The sequence below is a fragment of the Vicia villosa genome, linkage group LG6 (genome assembly GCF_029867415.1).
Source record: "Vicia villosa cultivar HV-30 ecotype Madison, WI linkage group LG6, Vvil1.0, whole genome shotgun sequence".
Lineage (NCBI taxonomy): Eukaryota > Viridiplantae > Streptophyta > Magnoliopsida > Fabales > Fabaceae > Vicia > Vicia villosa.
Genome location: NC_081185.1, coordinates 50,082,742 through 50,104,978, shown reverse-complemented (window position 1 = coordinate 50,104,978; position 22,237 = coordinate 50,082,742). Strand labels below are relative to the sequence as shown.

The 22,237-nt window shown below is 37.1% G+C and overlaps 1 protein-coding gene across 1 annotated transcript; it reads left to right on the top strand.

The window, feature by feature from the left end:
• The first annotated feature begins 8,257 nt into the window (after window positions 1–8,257).
• On the top strand, window positions 8,258–8,713 carry LOC131613644 (uncharacterized). Its single transcript, XM_058885294.1, has one exon. It carries the CDS (start codon window positions 8,258–8,260, stop codon window positions 8,711–8,713), a length of 456 nt encoding a protein of 151 aa, XP_058741277.1.
• The last annotated feature ends 13,524 nt before the right edge of the window (window positions 8,714–22,237 follow it).

Here is a 22,237-nt window from a genome sequence, read left to right as displayed (position 1 = left end):
CCTGATCTTGTATTGAAGATGTGCAGCTGGGGATTTATGATTTCTGCTTGGGGATGAAAGCGATTTGAATGTTGATCTTGATGCACCCTTATTGGGGATAAGAGAGATGAATAACCCTGTTTGGAGAAGAAAAAGTGTCGGGGAACTGGCAGTGCCGAAGATGCAAACTTCGTTGGGGAACTGAATCTCTGTTGGGAAGAGAACTTTTGAGATATTTTCTTAATGATTATTCTGTGGGGATTCCTTTAGACTATTGACTCTGAGGGAGAACTTCTTGATTACTTAGACATTGTCTAATTGCCTTTCCTGTCTTTTACAAATATACAGATATTTTGCAAAGGAAAAGATAAATGTTAATCATGTTCATATGCATATGTTTATTCAAGATTATCCTTGGACGTTTGCGCATTCGAGAAAGAAAGAAATACTCAAGAGAGTGGAAAAGAAAATGACTTGTATTAAGAAATAGCCATGTATAGGAAAAATGATAAGAGAACAACGTTGTGTGTTTTTTGAAAAAGGTACAAAGTAAAAACAGAAAGAAAGATAGCTATGTGAAAATCATCCTATTGAGTTTCAATTCTACTATTGCCATTATGTCTTCAAGCATCTCATCCCTTGCTTGTTGGAGAAAGGTGATTGAATCGGTCGGTGCCTTTTGAACTTGATATTGGTAATAAAGTTGAATGATGAGTGATATGAACGAGACATAGTCGTACGCTTCAATCCTTAACTTTTTCCTAGGCCGCCTTTTCAGGTTTTCAGCCTGCCAGGATACCCTTTTTTACCCAAGTCACCCTTTCGGGTTTTCAACTTGCCGGGTGTACAATTTTTTTATATATATATCCCTAACTTTTGCCCGATCCCTTGTGGTTCGCCGGGATGCCCTTACTTTTTCCTAGGTACGTCGACCTAGCGGGTCTTATTTATGCATAGTATTTTTTGACTATGTCTACGTTCACAGGGTGTGGAAAGTCTTCGACGTCCATAGTAATGAGTATCATAGCTCCTCTAGAGAATATCTTCTTTATTACAAATGGTCCCTCATATGTGGGACTCCATTTGCCCCTAGGATCACCTTGTGGTAGAATGATTCGCTTTATTACCAAGTCACCAGTCTGGTATGCTTGTTGCTTGACTCTTTTGTTGAATGCCTTGATCATACGCTTCTGATACAACTGCCCATGACAAACAGCCGCCAGCCTCTTTTCATCAATTAGTTTTATCTGGTCCAGTCGAGTTTGGATCCATTCATCTTCGTCTAACTCTACATCCTTCATGATTCTTAGAGATGGAATCTGAACTTCAATCGGTAATACTGCTTCCATGCCATAGACTAGTGAGAACGGGGTTGCCCCGGTTGAAGTACGTGCCGAAGTGCGGTAACCATGAAGAGAAAACGGTAACATCTCATGCCAATCCTTGTAAGTCACTGTCATCTTCTGCACTATCTTCTTTATGTTCTTGTTGGCGGCTTCTACCGCGCCATTCATCTTTGGTATATAAGGAGAAGAATTGTGGTGCTTGATCTTGAACTGTGTGCAGAGTTCAGTAATCATCTTGTTGTTCAGGTTGGTACCATTGTCTGTGATAATCCTTTCAGGGATGCCATACCGACAGATGAGGTTGTGCTTAAAGAATCGGGCCACAACATTCTTGGTTACAGAAGCGAATGAAGCAGCTTCTACCCATTTGGTGAAGTAATCGATGGCCACAAGAATGAAACGATGTCCATTGGAAGCAGTAGGTTTGATTTCCCCGATCATGTCAATGCCCCACATTGCAAAAGGCTAAGGAGCAGTCAAAACATTTAGTGGAACTGGAGGTACGTGTACTTTGTCAGCATAGATCTGGCACTTGTGACAGGTTCTGGAATGCTGATGGCAGTCATTTTCCATAGTGGACCAGTAGTAACCCGCTCTCAAAATCTTTTTAGCCATAGTGTGTCCACTAGAATGAGTTTCAAAGATACTTTCATGCATGTCTTCCATAATCTCTTATGCTTCCTTCTTGTTCACACAACGAATCAAAGTTGAATCATGATTGCATTTGTATAGGGTTCCATTGCTCAAAAAGAACTTGGAAGCAAACCTTTTTAAGAACTTCTTGTCAGTGATAGATGCCCCATCTTGGTTCACTGAGCTTATACTGACTGGGGAACGTGTCGAGAATGGCATCCGAAGCGGTAAAATTCATATGGCTACATCCTCAGGTGTTACAAGGAAGCATTTCAATGGGAAGTCAGAGGCCAATGATGTGTGTTAGAACAAGATTTGTTCTGATCAATATTCTGTGTTTTGATGATAACATTATATATGAATTTTGTATAAGATAATGTGGTACTCTAATCCTTTGCATTTTCCATTTCAGGAAATATATAAAGAGTATGCACAAATCAGCGCTCAGAAGCAACTGACTCAGAAGGTTCTGGATGGCTTCATCAGAACATGCTCTGGCAAGACATCAGAAGATGGTCAAGCAGAATCAGAACATGAACTGAAAGAATCAAAAAAATGAAGTCAGAAGCAGAAGCACTGAAGTTCTGAATGGTATCACGCTCAAAGCTCTTCAAAGTCAGAAGACAAGAAGATTCTCTGCACCAAAGCTGTTGACTCTGATATTCAAACATTGTTACATAAAAAATCTGAGTCCAGAAGCAAGTACAAGATGAAAGGATGAAACGTCTAATCTCTGACGGACAAAAGGAACGTTAGAAGCTACAAAAGGCAAAGTCAGTAAAAGCAGCAAAAGCAAGGCTCGAGGTTATTGACAAAAGTGTGAAACATTAAATGCAGCGATGTACTATTCACGCAAAGCATTAAATGCCCCCAACGGTCATTTCCTTTCATCGCCTATAAATAGAAGTTCTGATCAGAAGTAAAGTAAGAACACTTGTGCAATATACTGAAACACTGTCAAAATCAAAACTCACGAACTTCATCTTCAACCTCACAAACTCTTGTAATATTTAGTGAGTGTTAAGCTTAGAACTTAAGAGAAATATCACTGTTGTGATTACAACTTTATTAGAAGCAATCTTACTAGAGTGATCAAGTTGTGATTTGTAGACTCTAGAAAACTTAGAAGGTTTCTAAGTGAATAATTCCTAGAGTGATCAAGTTGTGATCTGTATACCCTAGAAGACTTAGAAGGTTTCTAAGTGGATAACCATTGTAATCAGTTGGATTTGTGGATTAAATCCTCAATTGAGGTAAATCACTCTAAGGGGGTGGACTAGAGTAGTTTGGTTAACAACGAACCAGGATAAAAATAATTGTGTTCATTGTTTTTATCTTACAAGTTTTTGAAATCACACTTATTCAAACCCCCCCTTTCTAAGTGTTTTTCTATCCTTCAATTGGCATCAGAGCGTCGGTTCTAGGTGCAAGCACTTAACCGTGTTAGACAAAAGATTCAGGGAGAAAAACACAAAGTCAATGTGGTTGAAACAACTTCATCTACTCCTACACCTGAACAAAACAACAATGGTAATGGAAGCAATAGTTTCAATGGCTATAATAGACCACCAATTTTTGATGGTGAAAACTTTGAGTTCTAGAAAGGTACACTCGAAAGTTACTTTCTTTGTCAAGATGGTGACTTATGGGATCTAGTGCTGGATGGTTACACACATCCTGGTAATGCTCAAGGTGTCAAGAATCATCACAAGTCTAGAACTATATTGATGAATGCTATTTCTCATGCTGAGTATGAGAAGATAACAAACAGAGAAACAACTCATGACATCTTTGAATCATTTGAGATGACTCATGAAGGTAATGCCCAAGTCAAGGAGACAAAGGCTCTTGCGTTAATCCAGAAGTATGAAGCTTTCAAGATGGAGGAAGATGAAAACATTGAAGCTATGTTTTCAAGATTCCAGACTCTGACTGCTGGATTAAGAGTGCTTGACAAGGGATATACAAAGCTTGATCATGTCAAGAAGATCATCAAAAGCTTGCCCAGAAGATGGGGGCCTAATGGTGACTGCATTCAAGATTGCTAAGAATCTGAATGAAGTTTCTCTTGAGGAGCTGATCAGTGCCTTAAGAAGCCATGAAATAGAGCTGGATGCAAATGAGCCTCAAAATAAAGGTAAGTCCATTGCATTAAAGTCTAATAATAAAAAATGCACTAACGCTTTTTCAGACTGAAGAAGAATATTCTGAAGAGTCAGAATCAGAAGAAGAAGAAGAAGAAGAAGAAGAAGAAGAAGAAGAAGAAGATGGACTTTCTATGATATCCAGAAGAGTAAATCAACTCTAGAAAAGTAAACAAAGAAAGTTCAAGAACTTCAAGAACTTCAAAAGTCCTGAAAGAGGAGAATCTTCTGGACACAGAAGATCTGACAAGAAGAAGGTGACATTCTATGAATGTAAAGAGCCAAGACATTACAAGAATGAGTGTCCAAAGCTTCAGAGGGAAAAGCCCAAGAAAAAGTTTGAAAATAAGAAAGGCTTAATGGCTACTTGGGATGACTCAGATTCTTCTGATCAAGAGTCAGACTCTGAAGATGAGCAGGCAAACATAGCGCTGATGGCCACTGTTGATGATGAATCAAAATCTACATCAGACTCAGATTCTGAAGAGGTATTTTCTGAACTCTCTAGAGATGAGTTAGTTTCCAGCTTAACTGAACTTCTGGAAATCAAGGCTAAACTTAGTATCAAATACAAAAAGCTGAGAAAGTTATTTGCATCTGAAACTAATAAGCTTGAAATAGAAAATGCTGAACTTAAGGAAAAAATTTTAAATCTATCCAAAGATGTTTAATCATCTTCTAGTTGAGAAAAGTCTATTCCAAACGTGAACAATATTCTTAAGGAATATGACTTGAGTTTCAGGAAGTTTCTATCTAGAGGTATTGGCAGAAGTCAGCTAGCCTCTATGATATATGCAGTTAGTGGAAACAAGAGAGTTGGCATAGGCTATGAGGGTGAAACCCCATATAAACTTGAACCTGTTGATGAGATGAAAATCACATACAAACCTCTGTATGATCAGTTCAAGTATGGCCACTCTCATGATATTAGGCACACATCACATGCCAAGAGTTTCCACATATCACACACAAAGAGACATAATGTTGCACATCCTAGAAAATATCATGCTATTCAGAATAGGGAATATCATGATGTACCTCCTGTTAATTTTCATGCTAAACCTCAGTTCAATCAGAACTTGAGGAAGACTAACCCAAAAGGATCCAAAAGAATGTGAGTACCTAAGGAAAAGATAATTCCTGTTGCAGATATCCTTGGCAACCAAAAGGACAAAGGAAAACATGTCATGGTACCTGGACTCTGGGTGCTCGTAGCACATGACGGGAAAAAGGTCTATGTTCCAAGACTTGGTGCTTAAGTCTGCTGGAGAAGTAAAGTTTGGAGGGAACAAGAAGGGCAAGATCATTGGCTCTGGAACCATATGCATTGATTCAATCTGAGAAAGAATGCAAAATCATAAAGGTCAGAAGTGATCATGGTGGTGAATTTTAGAACAGATTCTTTGAAATTTATTTCAAAGAAAATGGTATTGCCCTTGATTTCTCTTTTCTTATAACTCCACAGCAAAATGGAGTTGTAGAACGAAAGAATAGGACTCTACAAGAAATGGCCAGAACCATGATCAATGAAACCAATATGGCTAAGCATTTCTGGGCAGAAGCAATTAACACTGCATGTTATATTCAGAATAGAATCTCTATAAGACCTATTCTAAATAAAACTCCTTATGAATTGTGGAAGAACAGAAAGCCCAACATTTCTTATTTCCATCCATTTGGATGTGTATGCTATATTCTGAATACTAAAGATCATCTGCATAAGTTTGATTCTAAAGCTCAGAAGTGTTTTCTACTTGGATATTTTGAACGCTCAAAAGGCTACAAAGTATACAATACTGAAACTCTTGTAGTGGAAGAATCAATCAATATCAGATTTGATGATAAGCTTGGTCTTGAAAATCCAAAGTAGTTTGAGAATTTTGCAGATATAGAAATCTCTAACTCAGATCAAGAAGAACCCATAAGCAAAGTTTCAGAAGATCAAGTTGCTGCTTCTTTAGAGAATCTCAGAATATCTGAAGAGCCAACACCCAGAAGATCTTCTAGACTCAACTCTGCTCATCCAGAAGATGTTATCATTGGAAAGAAGGATGATCCTATAAGAACAAGAGCATTCCTTAAGAACAATGCAGAATGTCAATTTGGTCTAGTATCTCTGATTGAGCCAACTTCTGTTGATCAAGCTCTGGAAGATGCTGACTGGATAATTGCCATGCAAGAAGAACTAAATCAGTTTATAAGGAATGATATTTGGGATCTGGTTCTAAGACCAAAAGGATTTAACATCATTGGAACTAAGTGGATCTTCAGAAACAAGCTAAGCGGAAAAGAAGAAGTTGTAAGAAACTAAGCCAGACTGGTTGCTCAGGGCTATAGTCAGCAAGAAGGCATTGACTTACAGAAACCTTTGCACCAGTGGCCATGTTAGAATCTATTCACTTATTAATTTCATTTGCCACTCAACATAACATCACTCTGTATCAGATGGATGTTAAGAGTGCCTTCTTAAATGGTTATATAGATGAGTAAGTATATGTCCACCAACCTCATGGTTTTGAAGACTCTAAGTCTCCAGAACATGTTTTCAAATTAAAGAAATCATTATATGGCCTGAAGCAAGCTCCCAGAGCTTGGTATGAAAGATTAAGTTCTTTCCTTCTGGATAATGGTTTCACTAGAGGACAAGTGGATACAACTCTCTTTTGTAAAACCTTTAAAAAGGATATTTTAATTTGCCAAATTTATGTTGATGATATCATATTTGGAACATATAATGCTACACTTGGAAAGGAGTTTGCTAAGTCTATGCAGGCAGAGTTTGAAATGAGCATGATGGGAGAACTCAAGTATTTCCTTGGGATCTAGATCAATCAAACTTCTGAAGGAACTTATGTTCATCAGACTAAGTTTGTGAAAGAACTTCTGAAGAAGTTTAATCTTTCAAAAAGCAAAGAAGCAAAGACTCCTATGCATCCAACGTGTGTATTAGGTAAGGATGAGGTAAGTAAGAAGGTAGATCAGAAGCTCTACAGAGGTATGATTGGATCTCTTCTATATCTTACTGCTTCTAGACCTGATATTCTATTCAGTGTATGCCTGTGTGCTAGATTTCAATCAGATCCTAGAGAATCTCACTTAACTGCTGTTAAGAGAATTTTGAGGTATCTAAAAGGTACTACTAATGTTGGTTTAGTCTACAGAAGATCTGAAGAATACAACTTAGTAGGATACTATGATGCTGATTACGCTGGAGAAAGAGTTGAAAGGAAAAGTACTTCTGGAAGCTGTCAGTTTCTAGGAAGTCATCTGATCTCTTGGTACAGCAAGAAGTAAGCCACAATTGACCTCTCTACAACAGAAGCAAAATATGTTGCTGCTGTTGGATGTAGTACACAGATGCTCTAGATGAAGAGTCAGCTAGAAGATTATCAGATATATGAGAGTAACATTCCTATCTTCTGTGATAATACTTCTGCTATTTGTTTATCTAAGAATCCAATATTACATTCCAAAGCTAAACATATTGAGATCAAACATCACTTCATTAGGGACTATGTTCAGAAGGGTGTTCTCTCTTTAAACTTTGTGGATACAGAACATCAGTGGGCTAATATCTTCACAAAACCTCTTGTTGAAGATAGGTTTAAGTTCATTCTGAAGAATATTAGTATGGATTTATGCCCAGAGTGAAAGGATGAGAAGTTTTGATATATGGATTAGATTTGAAATGCTTATTTATTTTCTTATCAGATATTCTGAACTTGTTTATCAATTAGATATTCTGATTCTGTTATTGCTAACGTTTCATATGTCTAATTTGATTCAGAATTTCTTTTAAAGCAAAACAGTTGTCACCAGCTATTCCAGATGATGAACACGTGTTCATTCTGAAGGGACAAGCATGCGTGCAGTTGATGAGACGCCGCCCTAGGTAACTGTGCAAATCATTTAAAATATCATGTTTTCTCCTAACGTCACTCAACATTAAATGCATTTGATTCTCTGCATTCTGTAACTGTTCATTCTCAGAATTTAATTGCATTTTATTTCAAATCCGTGTCTATTTAAACATCTCTCATAACCCTTTTTACTCTTTTCACTCATTCATCATCCTCCTATTTTATGCGTTTCTGTCATTTGTTCTCTCTCTTCTCAAACCCTAAAAAGAAACCCAGAAATCTCAGAAGTGCTTCAATGGCTTCCCCTTCAAATCAGAATGTTGGTTCGTCTTCTCAGCAACAACATCTACAAGAACAAGATCAAGAGCAACAACTTGTTCCCCAGATAACCTGTTCGATTCCTTTGGATAAGTTGGAAGTTATCTGCGAGTTAATGGTAGACTTTGATAATCTGGAAAAACATGATGTTCATCTCACAGAAAATATGGTTTTTCAAGGTTGGGGACCTTTGTTCTATGATCTGTGTGGTCCAGTCTATCCAGACCTAGTGAAGGAATTCTGGGTGCATGCAAATGTTATGCCTAAAGCAATTCTCTCCATAGTTCATGGTGAATTCTTCTCAATCACTGAACCCCTCATAAGGAAGTTATTTGGGTTGATGAATGTTGAAGGTGTTACTGAAGCAACTCCTAGAACTGATTGGGACGTTGTGTATGCTGAGATCTTTCAGAATGGACAGAAGTCAAAATAAGTTAAGGATCTGAAAAACATCTACAAGGTATGGACTAAGATTCTTCTGGGTTGCTTCTACCACAGAAAATCAACAAGTTCTTCAAACTTCGTCAACAAGGACCAACAACACATTATGTATTTTATTGGTAAACAAATCAAGGTGGATCTTCCCTTCATCATCTTCAATCAGTTGTGGCAAGCTGTGAATGATTCAAGAGATGAGATCAGGCAGCAGTATCCAAACAAGAAGAGGAATGTTATTCCTTTTGGAAGAAACCTAACAAATCTTCTGGTTCAAACCAAGATTGTTGAAAATCTGGAGAACGCTGGCATAGTCAACAATCCTTACACCATTATTGGAAGTAATTTGAATGCTCTTACTCTAAAGAAAATGGGTATAATTAGGTCTATTGATTCTACTCCTCAAGCAAACCCAGAAGTTAGGACCATAAGAGGTCCTGTTTTGGCTGATTTTGAGTTGTTCTTCAGGAATGAACAACTAGAAGTTATTATTTGCTACATTACTATGCACAGAGAAGCTGGTTTTGATTGTGAGCCTATTTGGACAAGCAAGCAGAAAGCTCACACTACCAAGGATGGAGTTCCAGAAATTGTGCCAGAGCAAGAAAGGAGAACCAAAAGAAGGTTAGATATTCCAACAATAAGTGAAGAGAAAAGGAATGATAAGAAGGTTGATGTACAGAAGGAGGAACGAAGGAAGAAGGAGAAGCAGAAAAGAAGAAGCATAAGAAGGATGATTAGAAAGAAGAAGAGAATAGGAAGAAAAAGAAGAAAGAGGAAGAAAAGAAAGAAGAAGAAAAGAAGTTGGAAAAGAATGAAGTTGAAAAAGAAAAGCAGAAGGAAGTGGAAAAGGAGAAGGAAAAGTTAAAAGGAAAGCAGAAGATGGTGATACAGAAGGAGAAGAAGAGGAAGACAGTTGGAGAAGGACCTGCTAAGAAGAAGCAACGAGGTCCAGGTATTGTCATTTCTGAACCTGATTCTACTTCTGTTTTAAATTCAAAGAATGTATCAACAGAATCTAACCCAGAAATTCAACCAGAAAAAGCCCCAGCTAAACCACCTCCAACCACCAAAGTTCTCACCCCTCCCCCTTCACCCAAGTCTAAAGGCACTACGCCTATTCTTGATTTTGTACCCCCAGTTTCTGAACCTATCTTCGAAGCCACATCCCTTAATGTAACATCCCAAAATTTATTATTTAATTAATTTAATTAAGTTTTAAATTAATTAATTTGAATTAGCATTTTATTGGAATTATGTGGGGAAGAAATAATAAAATGTAGTGTTGGGCCATTGGTGGAGTTAGTGATGTGGGGGTGTTAGTGTGAAGAAGCCCATTACTAAATTATGTTATGTTTTGATAAAACAAGAAAATAAGAGAAAATTGAGAAAGAGAGGAGAAAGACCTAAGAGGGAGAGAAGAAGAACTCATATACAAAAGCCATTTTCGTATTCATGGTGCAGCCTTCACAAAATGGGTCATAACTCTCGGCTCGTAACTCCAAATCAGGTAATTCTCGAAGATTCGGATTCTACACGAAATTTCCTTCGATTTGATATATTAATTCGTGTCAGGGAGGTTCTCGATGAGGGCTATAAGCGAGTTTGAAGATGGGAGATTCTTGCTGAATTTGAGGGAAAAGGGCTTACGGGTTTGATGAAGAAGAAGGGGAAAAGTCCAGATTCTTGGCTAAGGTAAGGGGGGACTCTTCCGATTAACATCTATTATCGGGTTATGGATATTAGGACTGATAACGATATATTATTTCATGTCAATTGAGTCGTATGATAGAGTTGGGATTTTGGGGATGTTTGTTGATAATTATCTGTTTTGATGAATCTCCATGAATTTGGTGTTGTATGATGTTTGATGATGCATAATATATGTTATATGTGTGTATGATATATGTTGTGTGGCTGTTTTGTGGTGTTTGATCAACTTGAATCGATTTGGTCAAGGTTGAGGAATTTGGGATTCAAGTTCGTATGCCGTCATTTTGCGATTGAGAATCTGTGAAATCGCCAGTTCGCGCCGCGTCCATGTGTTGGCGCCGCGAACTGCTTGGCAGAAAGCTTAAGGAAAATTATTTTACTCAGTTCGCGCCGCGTCCCTTGTTGGCGCCACGAAGGCGTCGTTTCCTGGCAGCGCGTCACGAACATTGTGTGACGCCGCGTGCTGCTAGTGATTTTGGAAAGTTTAAAGATGCATAACTTTTAAATCGTTGGCCTGTTTTAAGTACCGTTTCGAGCAGGATGAGGCTTATGAAATATTCTTTGTGTTATAATAATGAAATGAGCAGCATCTTGAATTTATTTTATCATCATTTGCTTGTTTTGATGTATGACGTGTTGTGGATATATATGACAAGACATGACGATGTATGTTGTGTTTAAAATATGAGTCGTATGACGATTTGTTTGAATTGAATGAAGAAGCTTATGAGACATCCTATGCGAGGATATGAGTATGATGTGAATATTTTTTTTAGTTTGATGAATGACGTATTGTTGACATATATAATGAAATGTGACAATATAAGATGTTGTTTTGAAAAACATTATTAGGTGATGATTGTTGAGAATTGTATGATGATGATTGATTGATTGTATTTGAATCATGCTAATGTATATAAACATACTTGATGATGATGATGATGATGATGATGATGATTTGAGTATTAGATGATGTTACTCATAGACTAGACGATGGTATAAGTATGTTTCATATATGTTTGCATTCATTCATATTCATTGTTGATGTTGTATCCATGATGATGTGTTGGATCAGTGAAGGGCATGATTCCCATTGTGTGGAATCTGTGCTGGCAGCGCCGTATCTTGATGATGTTGGATCGGTCATGGGTTATTCCCATTTGATGATGTTGGTACCACATGCATAGTGTCAGTTGCATTCATATGCATGACTTTTATAACATGATTGGATGTATTCCAGTGTTATAAATATTGATGATGTGTTGGTGGATTGTTTTGTGATGATGAAACTTGTCTAAATGTCTGTTTATGAAACAATTGGGTGAATGATGTAACTATGATGTGTTACTATTTATGATTCAATAACATTTGTTAATTTGAATGAGACTCACCCTTACTGTTGACATTTTCAGATTGGCGAGTAGCGGCTTTGGCTTTGGTGAGGATAGCTCATAGGCCAATTTGTTTAAGTATAGCGTCGGTGTCATGCTCTGATATTGTAACACTGGGGGAACGCTAGTTTAGAGTTTATGATGATACTCTATTTTTGTTGTTATCGGATTAATTTTGTGAGATATTGCATAGATGATGTTATGCTTATCTGTTGATTAATGTTCCGTTGTGTAGAAACATGATTTTGTTAAATTGATGATTTTGTCCCTAAGTGAAGCATGACAATCGATTTATGATAATTGTTTTAAATTGAATTGTGGCACCCTTGTTTTCATGTTTTACTCGGAATTATTTTATTAATTTCCGCGGGGTTTAGAAGGGTGTTACAATAGTGGTATCAGAGCAGGTCGGTCCGTCCGGCCAATTGTCGAGTCAGTTGAGTTGCACGACAGTCAAATACTGTCGGCATATTATCCCTTGGTACGCGACATGTGAGTGAATCACTGTCGGTACTTGGTTGTTTTTTGTGGAAGTTGGTTTGAAACAAGTGGGGGAGAAGCTTCGCTTCCCAGTTATATTTCAGTTGTAAGATGATTGATTCAGTCGGCTGTTGTTGGCAACAGTGCAAGCATTGTTGGAGTTGTTGTTTTCCGAATCGAGGGTGACTTGGAATTAAGACTTGGCTGGTAATTAAGTTGGAGCATCTTGAAGGAGAATGAATAGATGTAATTGATGATTATTTGTAGAAGAGGAAAATTAGAAAATTGCAATGTATCAGCTCTGCTGGTGTATTGCGAAGTTGTCAGTTGAGTAGCTTTGCGTCTCGGAAGAGGTTCAGTTGCAAGTTTGCAGAGAGGATTGCTGTCGTGACGTTTCAGAAAACAAACTTCGGTGATGGAATGTGTTGCTCAAGTTGTAAGAATGTTTGGAAGCAAAGAGATATGATAAGGGGCTGTTTGGAATGTGATCGAGTTGAAGAGAATGAGTTTTGGAGTGAGATTTTCGTAAGCAAAACGCAGAAAAATTGCTGAATAGCTGCAGAACTTCAAAAATTTATAACTGGAGTTCTGGACATCCGATTTGAGTTCCATTTGAAGCGACGGAAAGCTATCGATATGAACTTTGTTATAAAAATAGTTGCAGCAGCTGTAACATATTTAATTGTGATAGGATGATATTGAAAAGAGGTGGAGTTACAGTTACACTTGTCCTTAGAACTAGACTTGTTCGTTAATACTGCAGGGGATGTCAGTCTCAGAGTTGAACAGATTGAAGGAATAGTTAAAAGGTTTGTTGAGAAGCAGTTTTAGGAATTAAGTGTACCCTTTGAGGAGTTTTGGAAATATCATTTAAAGTGTCGATGCATGGCGTCAGTGTTGCATTTTCGGACAACAATTGGAAAATTCATATCTTGAGTTCCGAGTGTCGGATCAACGTGCCGTTTGAACCTACGAAGAAGAGAGATTATGTTCTACCTTATGAGAGAGTTATAAATACATTAGAGGTGATACTATGACGAGATATTTTGAATTCGGTTAAGGAAGCGTGGAACTTGTTGAATAGGAATACCTACTACCGCGATTGTTTGAAACACAATTGAGTGGAACATGTTGTTGATGAATAGGCTGATGAGATGTTCGATAATAAAGATGATTTGAGTGCTGATGGATTTTAGTGGAGAGTGAATTAGTAGGAAGGGTGGAATAAACTTTGGGAACAGTTGAAGTCGTAATTGTGATGCCAAAGTAACGATAGGTATAAAAGAAGAATTGTAGAGAATTTCTAACACCTGTTGATGTGAGGAAGACTTTGTTGAGATTTCGAGTGGAATGATACTTGAACGCGAAAGATGTCATCAGATTTAGAATGAAACCACGAGTTATGAATGTTGTCGCGGTCTTTTTCTAAAATGAAGATTTGATTGGAACGAGATGAATAGTAATGTACGAGTATATTAGTGATTATGAAGTTCGGAAGTACTTAACAAGTGTGTGATGCTAAGTGACTATGAAGCGGATTGCGTAAAATGTTTGGACGTTGGTGTCTCACCGACAAGATCCAATGAGAAGGAAGTGTGCAAGTTATAAAGACTCAAAGTGAATTATTGGACTATGACAATGTTAATGAGTTTGAGTGCAAACTCGGAAAGGACACTATTATGTAGTAACGACAGTTTATGCTTAAATATGGTTGTCGGCTACCTATTGACAAATTGAGGACTTGATCACCCTTAATCTCTTGTTGATAGTAGACGGAAATCATATAAATGAGATGAGCTTGTTTTGTTACCTTAATGGTTTAAGATGTGATGAATACTAAGCCGTGAGAATAATCACTCACCATGTTGTGTGAACTTATGAAGAAGTGAATACGAAAGAGTGCAATATATTGGATGATGACTTAAGACGGGTAATCAGAGTCGCGCAGCGAAAGTGTGATGTGGAGTAGTGTGCAAGTACTATTCGTGGACAGTGAGGAATTAATATGTCGGAAGCCTACATAGAGAATATGTATTGATTTATATGTTGGATTTAGAATCTAGTGGAGGTAATGATGTCGTATCGAAGAATTAGAACTCTTTTGAATAATTTTCGAGATGACGAACATGTTATTATGGTTGTACGTAGTTAACGGGTATGTATTTGGCAAAGTTAAGATGACGAGTTGATACTATATGATGTTATAATAATTTTGTTTCGTTGTTAAGGTGATATTGTGGATTCCAGATATAATGAGGAATTATACTCTATGAAGGACGAAGTTGATTTAATTCTTAAAGAAGAGTGAGATTCAGTTTGAGCTATTATGTAAGCAATGGTATATCCAGGCTGATGAGTGTGATTATAACTACTTGTGTACACTCATTCCGATGGTTGGAATGTTTAATAGGTGAAGTAAATCAGGAATTTGTTTTTGAGTGCGAGTAAGTATTGATGAGTGGTGGACTAGTACCATGGATGGTAAAGAATGATTCTTGAACGAATGAGTAAAGAGGACCAGAGTTAGGTATAACTCAGAAATCTAATTGGTATAGATGACTGTAATGAGTAATCAGAGTAGTGTAGTGAAAGTAGGATGTAAAGTGTTGGATAATTGATGGTGTGACTTAAGAGGAGTCAGATAATTGGAATTCAATGGTAAAGGAATATGAGTATTGAGTTTCTTGAAGGAAGCAGTTGGTAAAAAGTGTAAGTATTATTTTATCGCTCATATGGAAGAGTGTGTCTAAGGTTGGTATGTTTGGTAGATGGAATGCATTACTGCAGTGTTGATCAATGTGATCATACCATGGTTGCGTAATTATATAATTCAGTTATTGGGCGTATTGAATGGGTTGTACCTCAATGTTCTATTGTTATTAACCTTTAAGAGGTATAACGAGTAGTACACCTTTGGGTAGTCAAATGCGACGTAAGAGCTGAGATTGAATGTGTGAGATGTGTTTCCTGTTGGTTATGTCAGATGGATTTTGAGGATTGACTGATGGAAATGTTACTTGGGAACTGGAGAGCCAGATGAAAGACTCCTATCCGGAACTCTTTGATTGAAGGATGTTTTCGAGGACGAAAACTCTTTTAGTGGGGGAGAGTTGTAACATCCCAAAATTTATTATTTAATTAATTTAATTAAGTTTTAAATTAATTAATTTGAATTAGCATTTTATTGGAATTATGTGGGGAAGAAATAATAAAATGTAGTGTTGGGCCATTGGTGGAGTTAGTAATGTGGGGGTGTTAGTGTGAAGAAGCCCATTACTAAATTATGTTATGTTTTGATAAAACAAGAAAATAAGAGAAAATTGAGAAAGAGAGGAGAAAGACCTAAGAGGGAGAGAAGAAGAACTCATATACAAAAGCCATTTTCGTATTCATGGTGCTGCCTTCACAAAATGGTCATAACTCTCGGCTCGTAACTCCAAATCAGGTAATTCTCGAAGATTCGGATTCTACACGAAATTTCCTTCGATTTGATATATTAATTCGTGTCAGGGAGGTTCTCGATGAGGGATATAAGCGAGTTTGAAGATGGGAGATTCTTGCTGAATTTGAGGGAAAAGGGCTTACGGGTTTGATGAAGAAGAAGGGGAAAAGTCCAGATTCTTGGCTAAGGTAAGGGGGGACTCTTCCAATTAACATCTATTATCGGGTTATGGATAATAGGACTGATATAGATATATTATTTCATGTCAATTGAGTCGTATGATAGAGTTGGGATTTTGGGGATGTTTGTTGATAATTATCTGTTTTGATGAATCTCCATGAATTTGGTGTTGTATGATGATTGATGATGCATAATATATGTTATATGTGTGTATGATATATGTTGTGTGGCTGTTTTGTGGTGTTTGATCAACTTGAATCGATTTGGTCAAGGTTGAGGAATTTGGGATTCAAGTTCGTATGCCGTCATTTTGCGATTGAGAATCTGTGAAATCGCCAGTTCGCGCCGCGTCCATGTGTTGGCACCGCGAACTGCTTGGCAGAAAGCTTAAGGAAAATTATTTTACTCAGTTCGCGCCGCGTCCCTTCTTGGCGCCGCGAAGGCGTCGTTTCCTGGCAGCGCGTCGCGAACATTGTGTGGCGCCGCGTGGTGCTAGTGATTTTGGAAAGTTTAAAGATGCATAACTTTTAAATCGTTGGCCTGTTTTAAGTACCGTTTCGAGCAGGATGAGGCTTATGAAATGTTCTTTGTGTTATAATAATGAAATGAGCAGCATCTTGAATTTATTTTATCATCAGTTGCTTGTTTTGATGTATGACGTGTTGTGGATATATATGGCAAGACATGACGATGTATGTTGTGTTTAAAATATGAGTCGTATGACGATTTGTTTGAATTGTATGAAGAAGCTTATGAGACATCCTATGCGAGGATATGAGTATGATGTGAATATTTTTTTTAGTTTGATGAATGACGTATTGTTGACATATATAATGAAATGTGACAATATAAGATGTTGTTTTGAAAAACATTATTAGGTGATGATTGTTGAGAATTGTATGATGATGATTGATTGATTGTATTTGAATGATGCTAATGTATATAAACATACTTGATGATGATGATGATGATGATTTGAGTATTAGATGATGTTACTCATAGACTAGACGATGGTATAAGTATGTTTCATATATGTTTGCATTCATTCATATTCATTGTTGATGCTGTATCCATGATGATGTGTTGGATCAGTGAAGGGCATGATTCCCATTGTGTGGAATCTGTGTTGGCAGGGCCGTATCTTGATGATGTTGGATCGGTCATGGGTTATTCCCATTTGATGATGTTGGTACCACATGCATAGTGTCAGTTGCATTCATATGCATGACTTTTATAACATGATTGGATGTTTTCCAGTGTTATAAATATTGATGATGTGTTGGTGGATTGTTTTGTGATGATGAAACTTGTCTGAATGTCTGTTTATGAAACAATTGGGTGAATGATGTAACTATGATGTGTTATTATTTATGATTCAATAACATTTGTTAATTTGAATGAGACTCACCCTTACTGTTGACATTTTCAGATTGGCGAGTAGCGGCTTTGGCTTTGGTGAGGATAGCTCATAGGCCAATTTGTTTAAGTATAGCGTCGGTGTCATGCTCTGATATTGTAACACTGGGGGAACACTAGTTTAGAGTTTATGATGATACTCTATTTTTGTTGTTATCGGATTAATTTTGTGAGATATTGCATAGATGATGTTATGCTTATCTGTTGATTAATGTTCCGTTGTGTAGAAACATGATTTTGTTAAATTGATGATTTTGTCCCTAAGTGAAGCATGACAATCGATTTATGATAATTGTTTTAAATTGAATTGTGGCACCCTTGTTTTCATGTTTTACTCTGAATTATTTTATTAATTTCCGCGGGGTTTAGAAGGGTGTTACACTTAACACCATCATTCCTCCTCACGATAATATATCCACTTCTCAACCTCCTCCTCACCTCAACTACACCCTTGTAGACACTGTTGTGCTCTGCCCTTTTACACCTTCATCTCCTGAACCCTCTGATTCTGATTCTTTCACCCGCCTCATGAACAAATACCGCAAACCTAAACCAACTTCTGACCCTGTTGTTGTGGTTTTAGACTCAGATCATGAAGCTGAATCTTCTCAACCTCCCTCTCAACAACCCTCTTCTGAAACAGAATTTGTTTTGGATAGAGTTCCTCAATTATATGCCTTATCTTATCCAGATAAGCCAATCTCTTCTCTCCATATCCAAATACCTAACCCTCTTCCCAGAACATCACCTCCGAGACCTTCTGTTGATACATTTTTTGAATTATTAACACTTAAGGTCAGAACAGGTTTAGATGCTCTGAAGGTTGCACATGATGCCAAACTGGATCATGTTGCTGCTGGCAAGCTCTGGAGAACTATTGGTAGGGAGATTCATTCTGATTTTCTGAATCTTCAGAAAGAATGTCTAGCTGCAGCTCCTGGTCCTTCTGGTTATCTTCTGGAGTATGATGATGGAAGATACTACCATCCCATCTGTTATACGGTGATCTGACTTTAAAGAAATGTGCGGATAGCAAGAGCCGCCACCGACTTTTATTTTATCCAAATTATCAAAAAGGCTAAAAGAACAGGAAAAACCTTTTAAATAAAAACTAAGTTCGGGGGGTAATTTATGCAAAGGGAAGGTGTAAGGCACCCTTTGCATCCATGATTTTCCATGGGCTCTTAATTGCTTTGCTCTTTTTGAAAACCAAAGGTTTAGAAATGTAGAAGAAGAGAATACGGACTTTAGCTCGTAAATGAGCGTAGCCTTATTGAAGGTTTATGAAAAAGTGTAAGAAAAAGATTTTTAAACTAGAGCATGCAATTAAGGGCAAATTACCTGGTTAGATGAAAAACGTTCTTTAGCCTTTCAGGGTGAAAGGGTTTATCCATACCATAAGAGGGCAGGAAGTCTTTCGTTTGGATGTTAACGGGTCATCGAGTTATCATTTGCCATAAGACTGTCCCATGCCATAGAGGGGCAGGTAGTCTAAGGGAAGGATCAGAATAGCCTTCTTCGTTAGGCAACCAGAGGATACCTCAGCACATCGTAGGCAACTTCGAGGGACGAGGTCATATTTGGCGAACTGAAGGCAGCATCATTAGGGACTTATAACCTTGAGAATGAACTGAGGGCAACATTGCTGAGGTATCCTCGTATTCGAGGGACAAGGCTATTCTGCAAAAAACACAAGGCAACAGGCAACAGGCAACAGTCAACAGGCAACAGGAGGGGTACCATAAAAGGTGCGTGGGTGCAACAATCACGTGATCAGATTCGATTATATTATCTTGTAATTAGGTGATTCTAATTTGATTAACAGGCTTGCACTCCCTAGGATTACTAAGCACACAATAATATGGGGGAGGAGAAAAAGAAACCAGCGGATCAATAGTGCAATAGGTCTAAACGAGTAATAATTAAAAGTAAACCAAGGTTTTAGGGTTACCGACTATTGAGCTTTGACGGTTGGCTAACCCTGAAAATTGGAAAAGGAAAAATAAACACGAAGGGGGTGAGTGTATGGACAGTTCATTTGCCCAAAAGGGTAAAAAATAAATGAAAAGGAAGAGTAATTAAATTAAATTAAAGGCAAAATAAAAGAAGTTGAATCGAGACTTAGCTTTGATCTGACGTGGTTCGTAGTCGGAGGTAGCCTTGAGGTTAACCCTGAAGAATGGACAAAAATAGGCAAAATGCGTGAGTGTAAAAGAGTCCATTATATTTGAAGGTAAACCCTAATTTTAAATAAAAAAAGGAAAACAACAAATATTTAAACAAGTGTAAAATCAAGACTTAGCTTTTGATTTGATAGGGCACGCAGTCGGACAAACCCTGATGATAACCCTGAAAAACTGCACAAAGAAAAAAAAGAAAATTTCAGTGTAGGCATGATCTTCGTAAACCCTGATTAGGGCACAAATTGACTAAGTTTAATAGAATAAATAAAATCAATTTAATTAATTATCGGTTTTCAACCTAATTAATTAAATCGAAAAAAAAAAGAATTTCGGCTAAATTACCTAACCCTAATATTTATTTTAATAAAAATAATTATAATTAATTAAATAATTTAAACAAATTAAAACATTTAAATCAAATAAAGTTATTAATAATTAAAATAAATAACTATTTCTATTTTAAGGTTCTATATAAAAAGGGAATTTTTAAAACCAATTTTATTTAAAGGAAAAATTAAAAGAGTATTTTGTAATAGATAAATAAACAAAATAAAGAAAATAAGTTGTACAATTAAAAGTAAAAACTAAAAACACTTAGCTGTAATCTAGTGTGGTACACCCGTGAGGGTGTATGGTGAAGCACACTTCCTGGGCGCGTTGGATCTGGTTGCTGGGAAGATCAATGGCTCATATTCGAAGGTTTACCATAGGCGTGATAGAGCCACACACGCTAGATCTATGTAGATAACATAACAAAATAGTTGGCAAAAAATTTTGCAAGGAGCAGGGTTCGAACCCATGCCCTTGACCTTGAGAAACTCATGGAGACCCTACTTCTCCGCTGGGACAAGCTTCATTTGCTGTTAGTGGAACGGAACACAAGATATGTAACAAAATAATGGGTTCCATATCCTGAAACGCGCGCAACCCCCTCAAATTCAAAACGAGCCAACAACTGACTACCACGCAGTCATCTCTTTAATCTTCTGGAACCAGTCTATTCTAGCTACGAATCAGCCCCTATTTTGCTACAAAATCGCACGTAGCCAATATACCTGTAAACACAAAACTCGCAACAACACCAAATAAATTCTATACAGGATAATGGTTAGACTCAAAATCTTCGTCTGAACGCATTGGTGCCACTGGTTTGGGCCAATTTTACCTATATCAACACACCCCAAATTTGAAGCTTCCAAACCTAACAATGGTGGATCTTGGCTCCGGCGCTTAAACTCAAATTAAATCATTCAAATACATTGCAAACATCATTAATAATATAAATATGTGATCAAAATATGTTTATAATGGTTGAATGAACGAAATCGACTTTGAAAAAAAATGCAATCCGTGAGTGCAACCGGTGCGATTCTAGGTTCCTCAAGGCCCGATGATGCTTGGGATGCCTTCAGTATCGTCCCAAGAAAGTATTGGAACCTTCAAATCCCCTTAGGAAAGGCTGCAAAGTTGAATCCGAATCCTCTTTTTTCCTTGAAATTTTTGAGTTCTCTCTTGTACTTTCTGGCCGCCAATCCTAAAAAAAAAAACCTCCTCTTGCAGTTGAGCATGTTAGGTATATATAATAGATCATATTAGGGTACCTAAACTTGATCAAATCTTTGTGCATCAATGATTGGAAACTTGATTGGAATTTGATTTGTAAATGTTTCTAAAAGTGTCAAATTTCAATCTTTCACCACCAATATTGTTTTGCACGAAATTATATTGATAAAATCACTTTAATGATGATTGAATTTGATCCATATAGTATCTCTAATCAAATATTTGATTTTTCCTTGATTTTCTTAATTTTAATCATCTTTTAAATGAATAAAATTTCATATAAAATCAAATAAAACTCAATAATTCGTGGGAGTTGGATGGGATGTCTTTGATAACTTGGGAAACAAGATTGGGCCATAAAAAGTTGGGCCTCTTTGCAAGAAAATCCATTTTGAAGCTTTTTATTTCACATTTTTTCCTTTAAAATTGTCCAACTTTGACAAGGCATATCTCTCTCAAATTTAAATATGTGGAAGAGTTCTAGGACTTTTTAGAAACCTTGAAGAGTCCTCTAACCAATGTTTTTGGTCCCATGTCAAAATAATTTTCCATGCTCCTTGTGTGCTCTTTTGAAAAAGATGACTTTTGGTTGACTTTTGAAAATGACCTATAATGTTTGGATCCATATCTCCCAAATGAAGCATTTTTAGACTTGGCATGGGAGAGACAAATTTGTAGAGAATTCAATTTCCTTCAAAATGAGCTTTGGATGGAAAATTTATGATGTTCCATGTGGGAGTTATGACTGGTCAAAGTTTAGTTGACTTTCTCCTATGAAAACCCTAATTTAGAAACTTTTGGAATTGTTGATTTCTGATCTTTCCTTGATGAACTATGATCAATTCTTGATCAAATGGTGAATGATACTTCAATATAAGGATTTTGACAAAAAATCAGGAGTTTTGACTGTACTTTGACCACAGTTGACTTTTAGGTCAAATCAGACGACTGTTGACTTTCTGAGCAATTGAGCGATCAACTCTTTGAATTAAGCCCTGAATTTTGTCATGGAGGTAGTTTGGAATATCATAAACCACATGAGATGCCTTGGAGCTTTTGATACATTGATTTTCCCTAGTTTCTTGAACCTTTGTTTAGGAGGGGTGTCTTTGAACCATGTGCCTTGACTTGAGTTTGATCAAGAGAAATAGTAT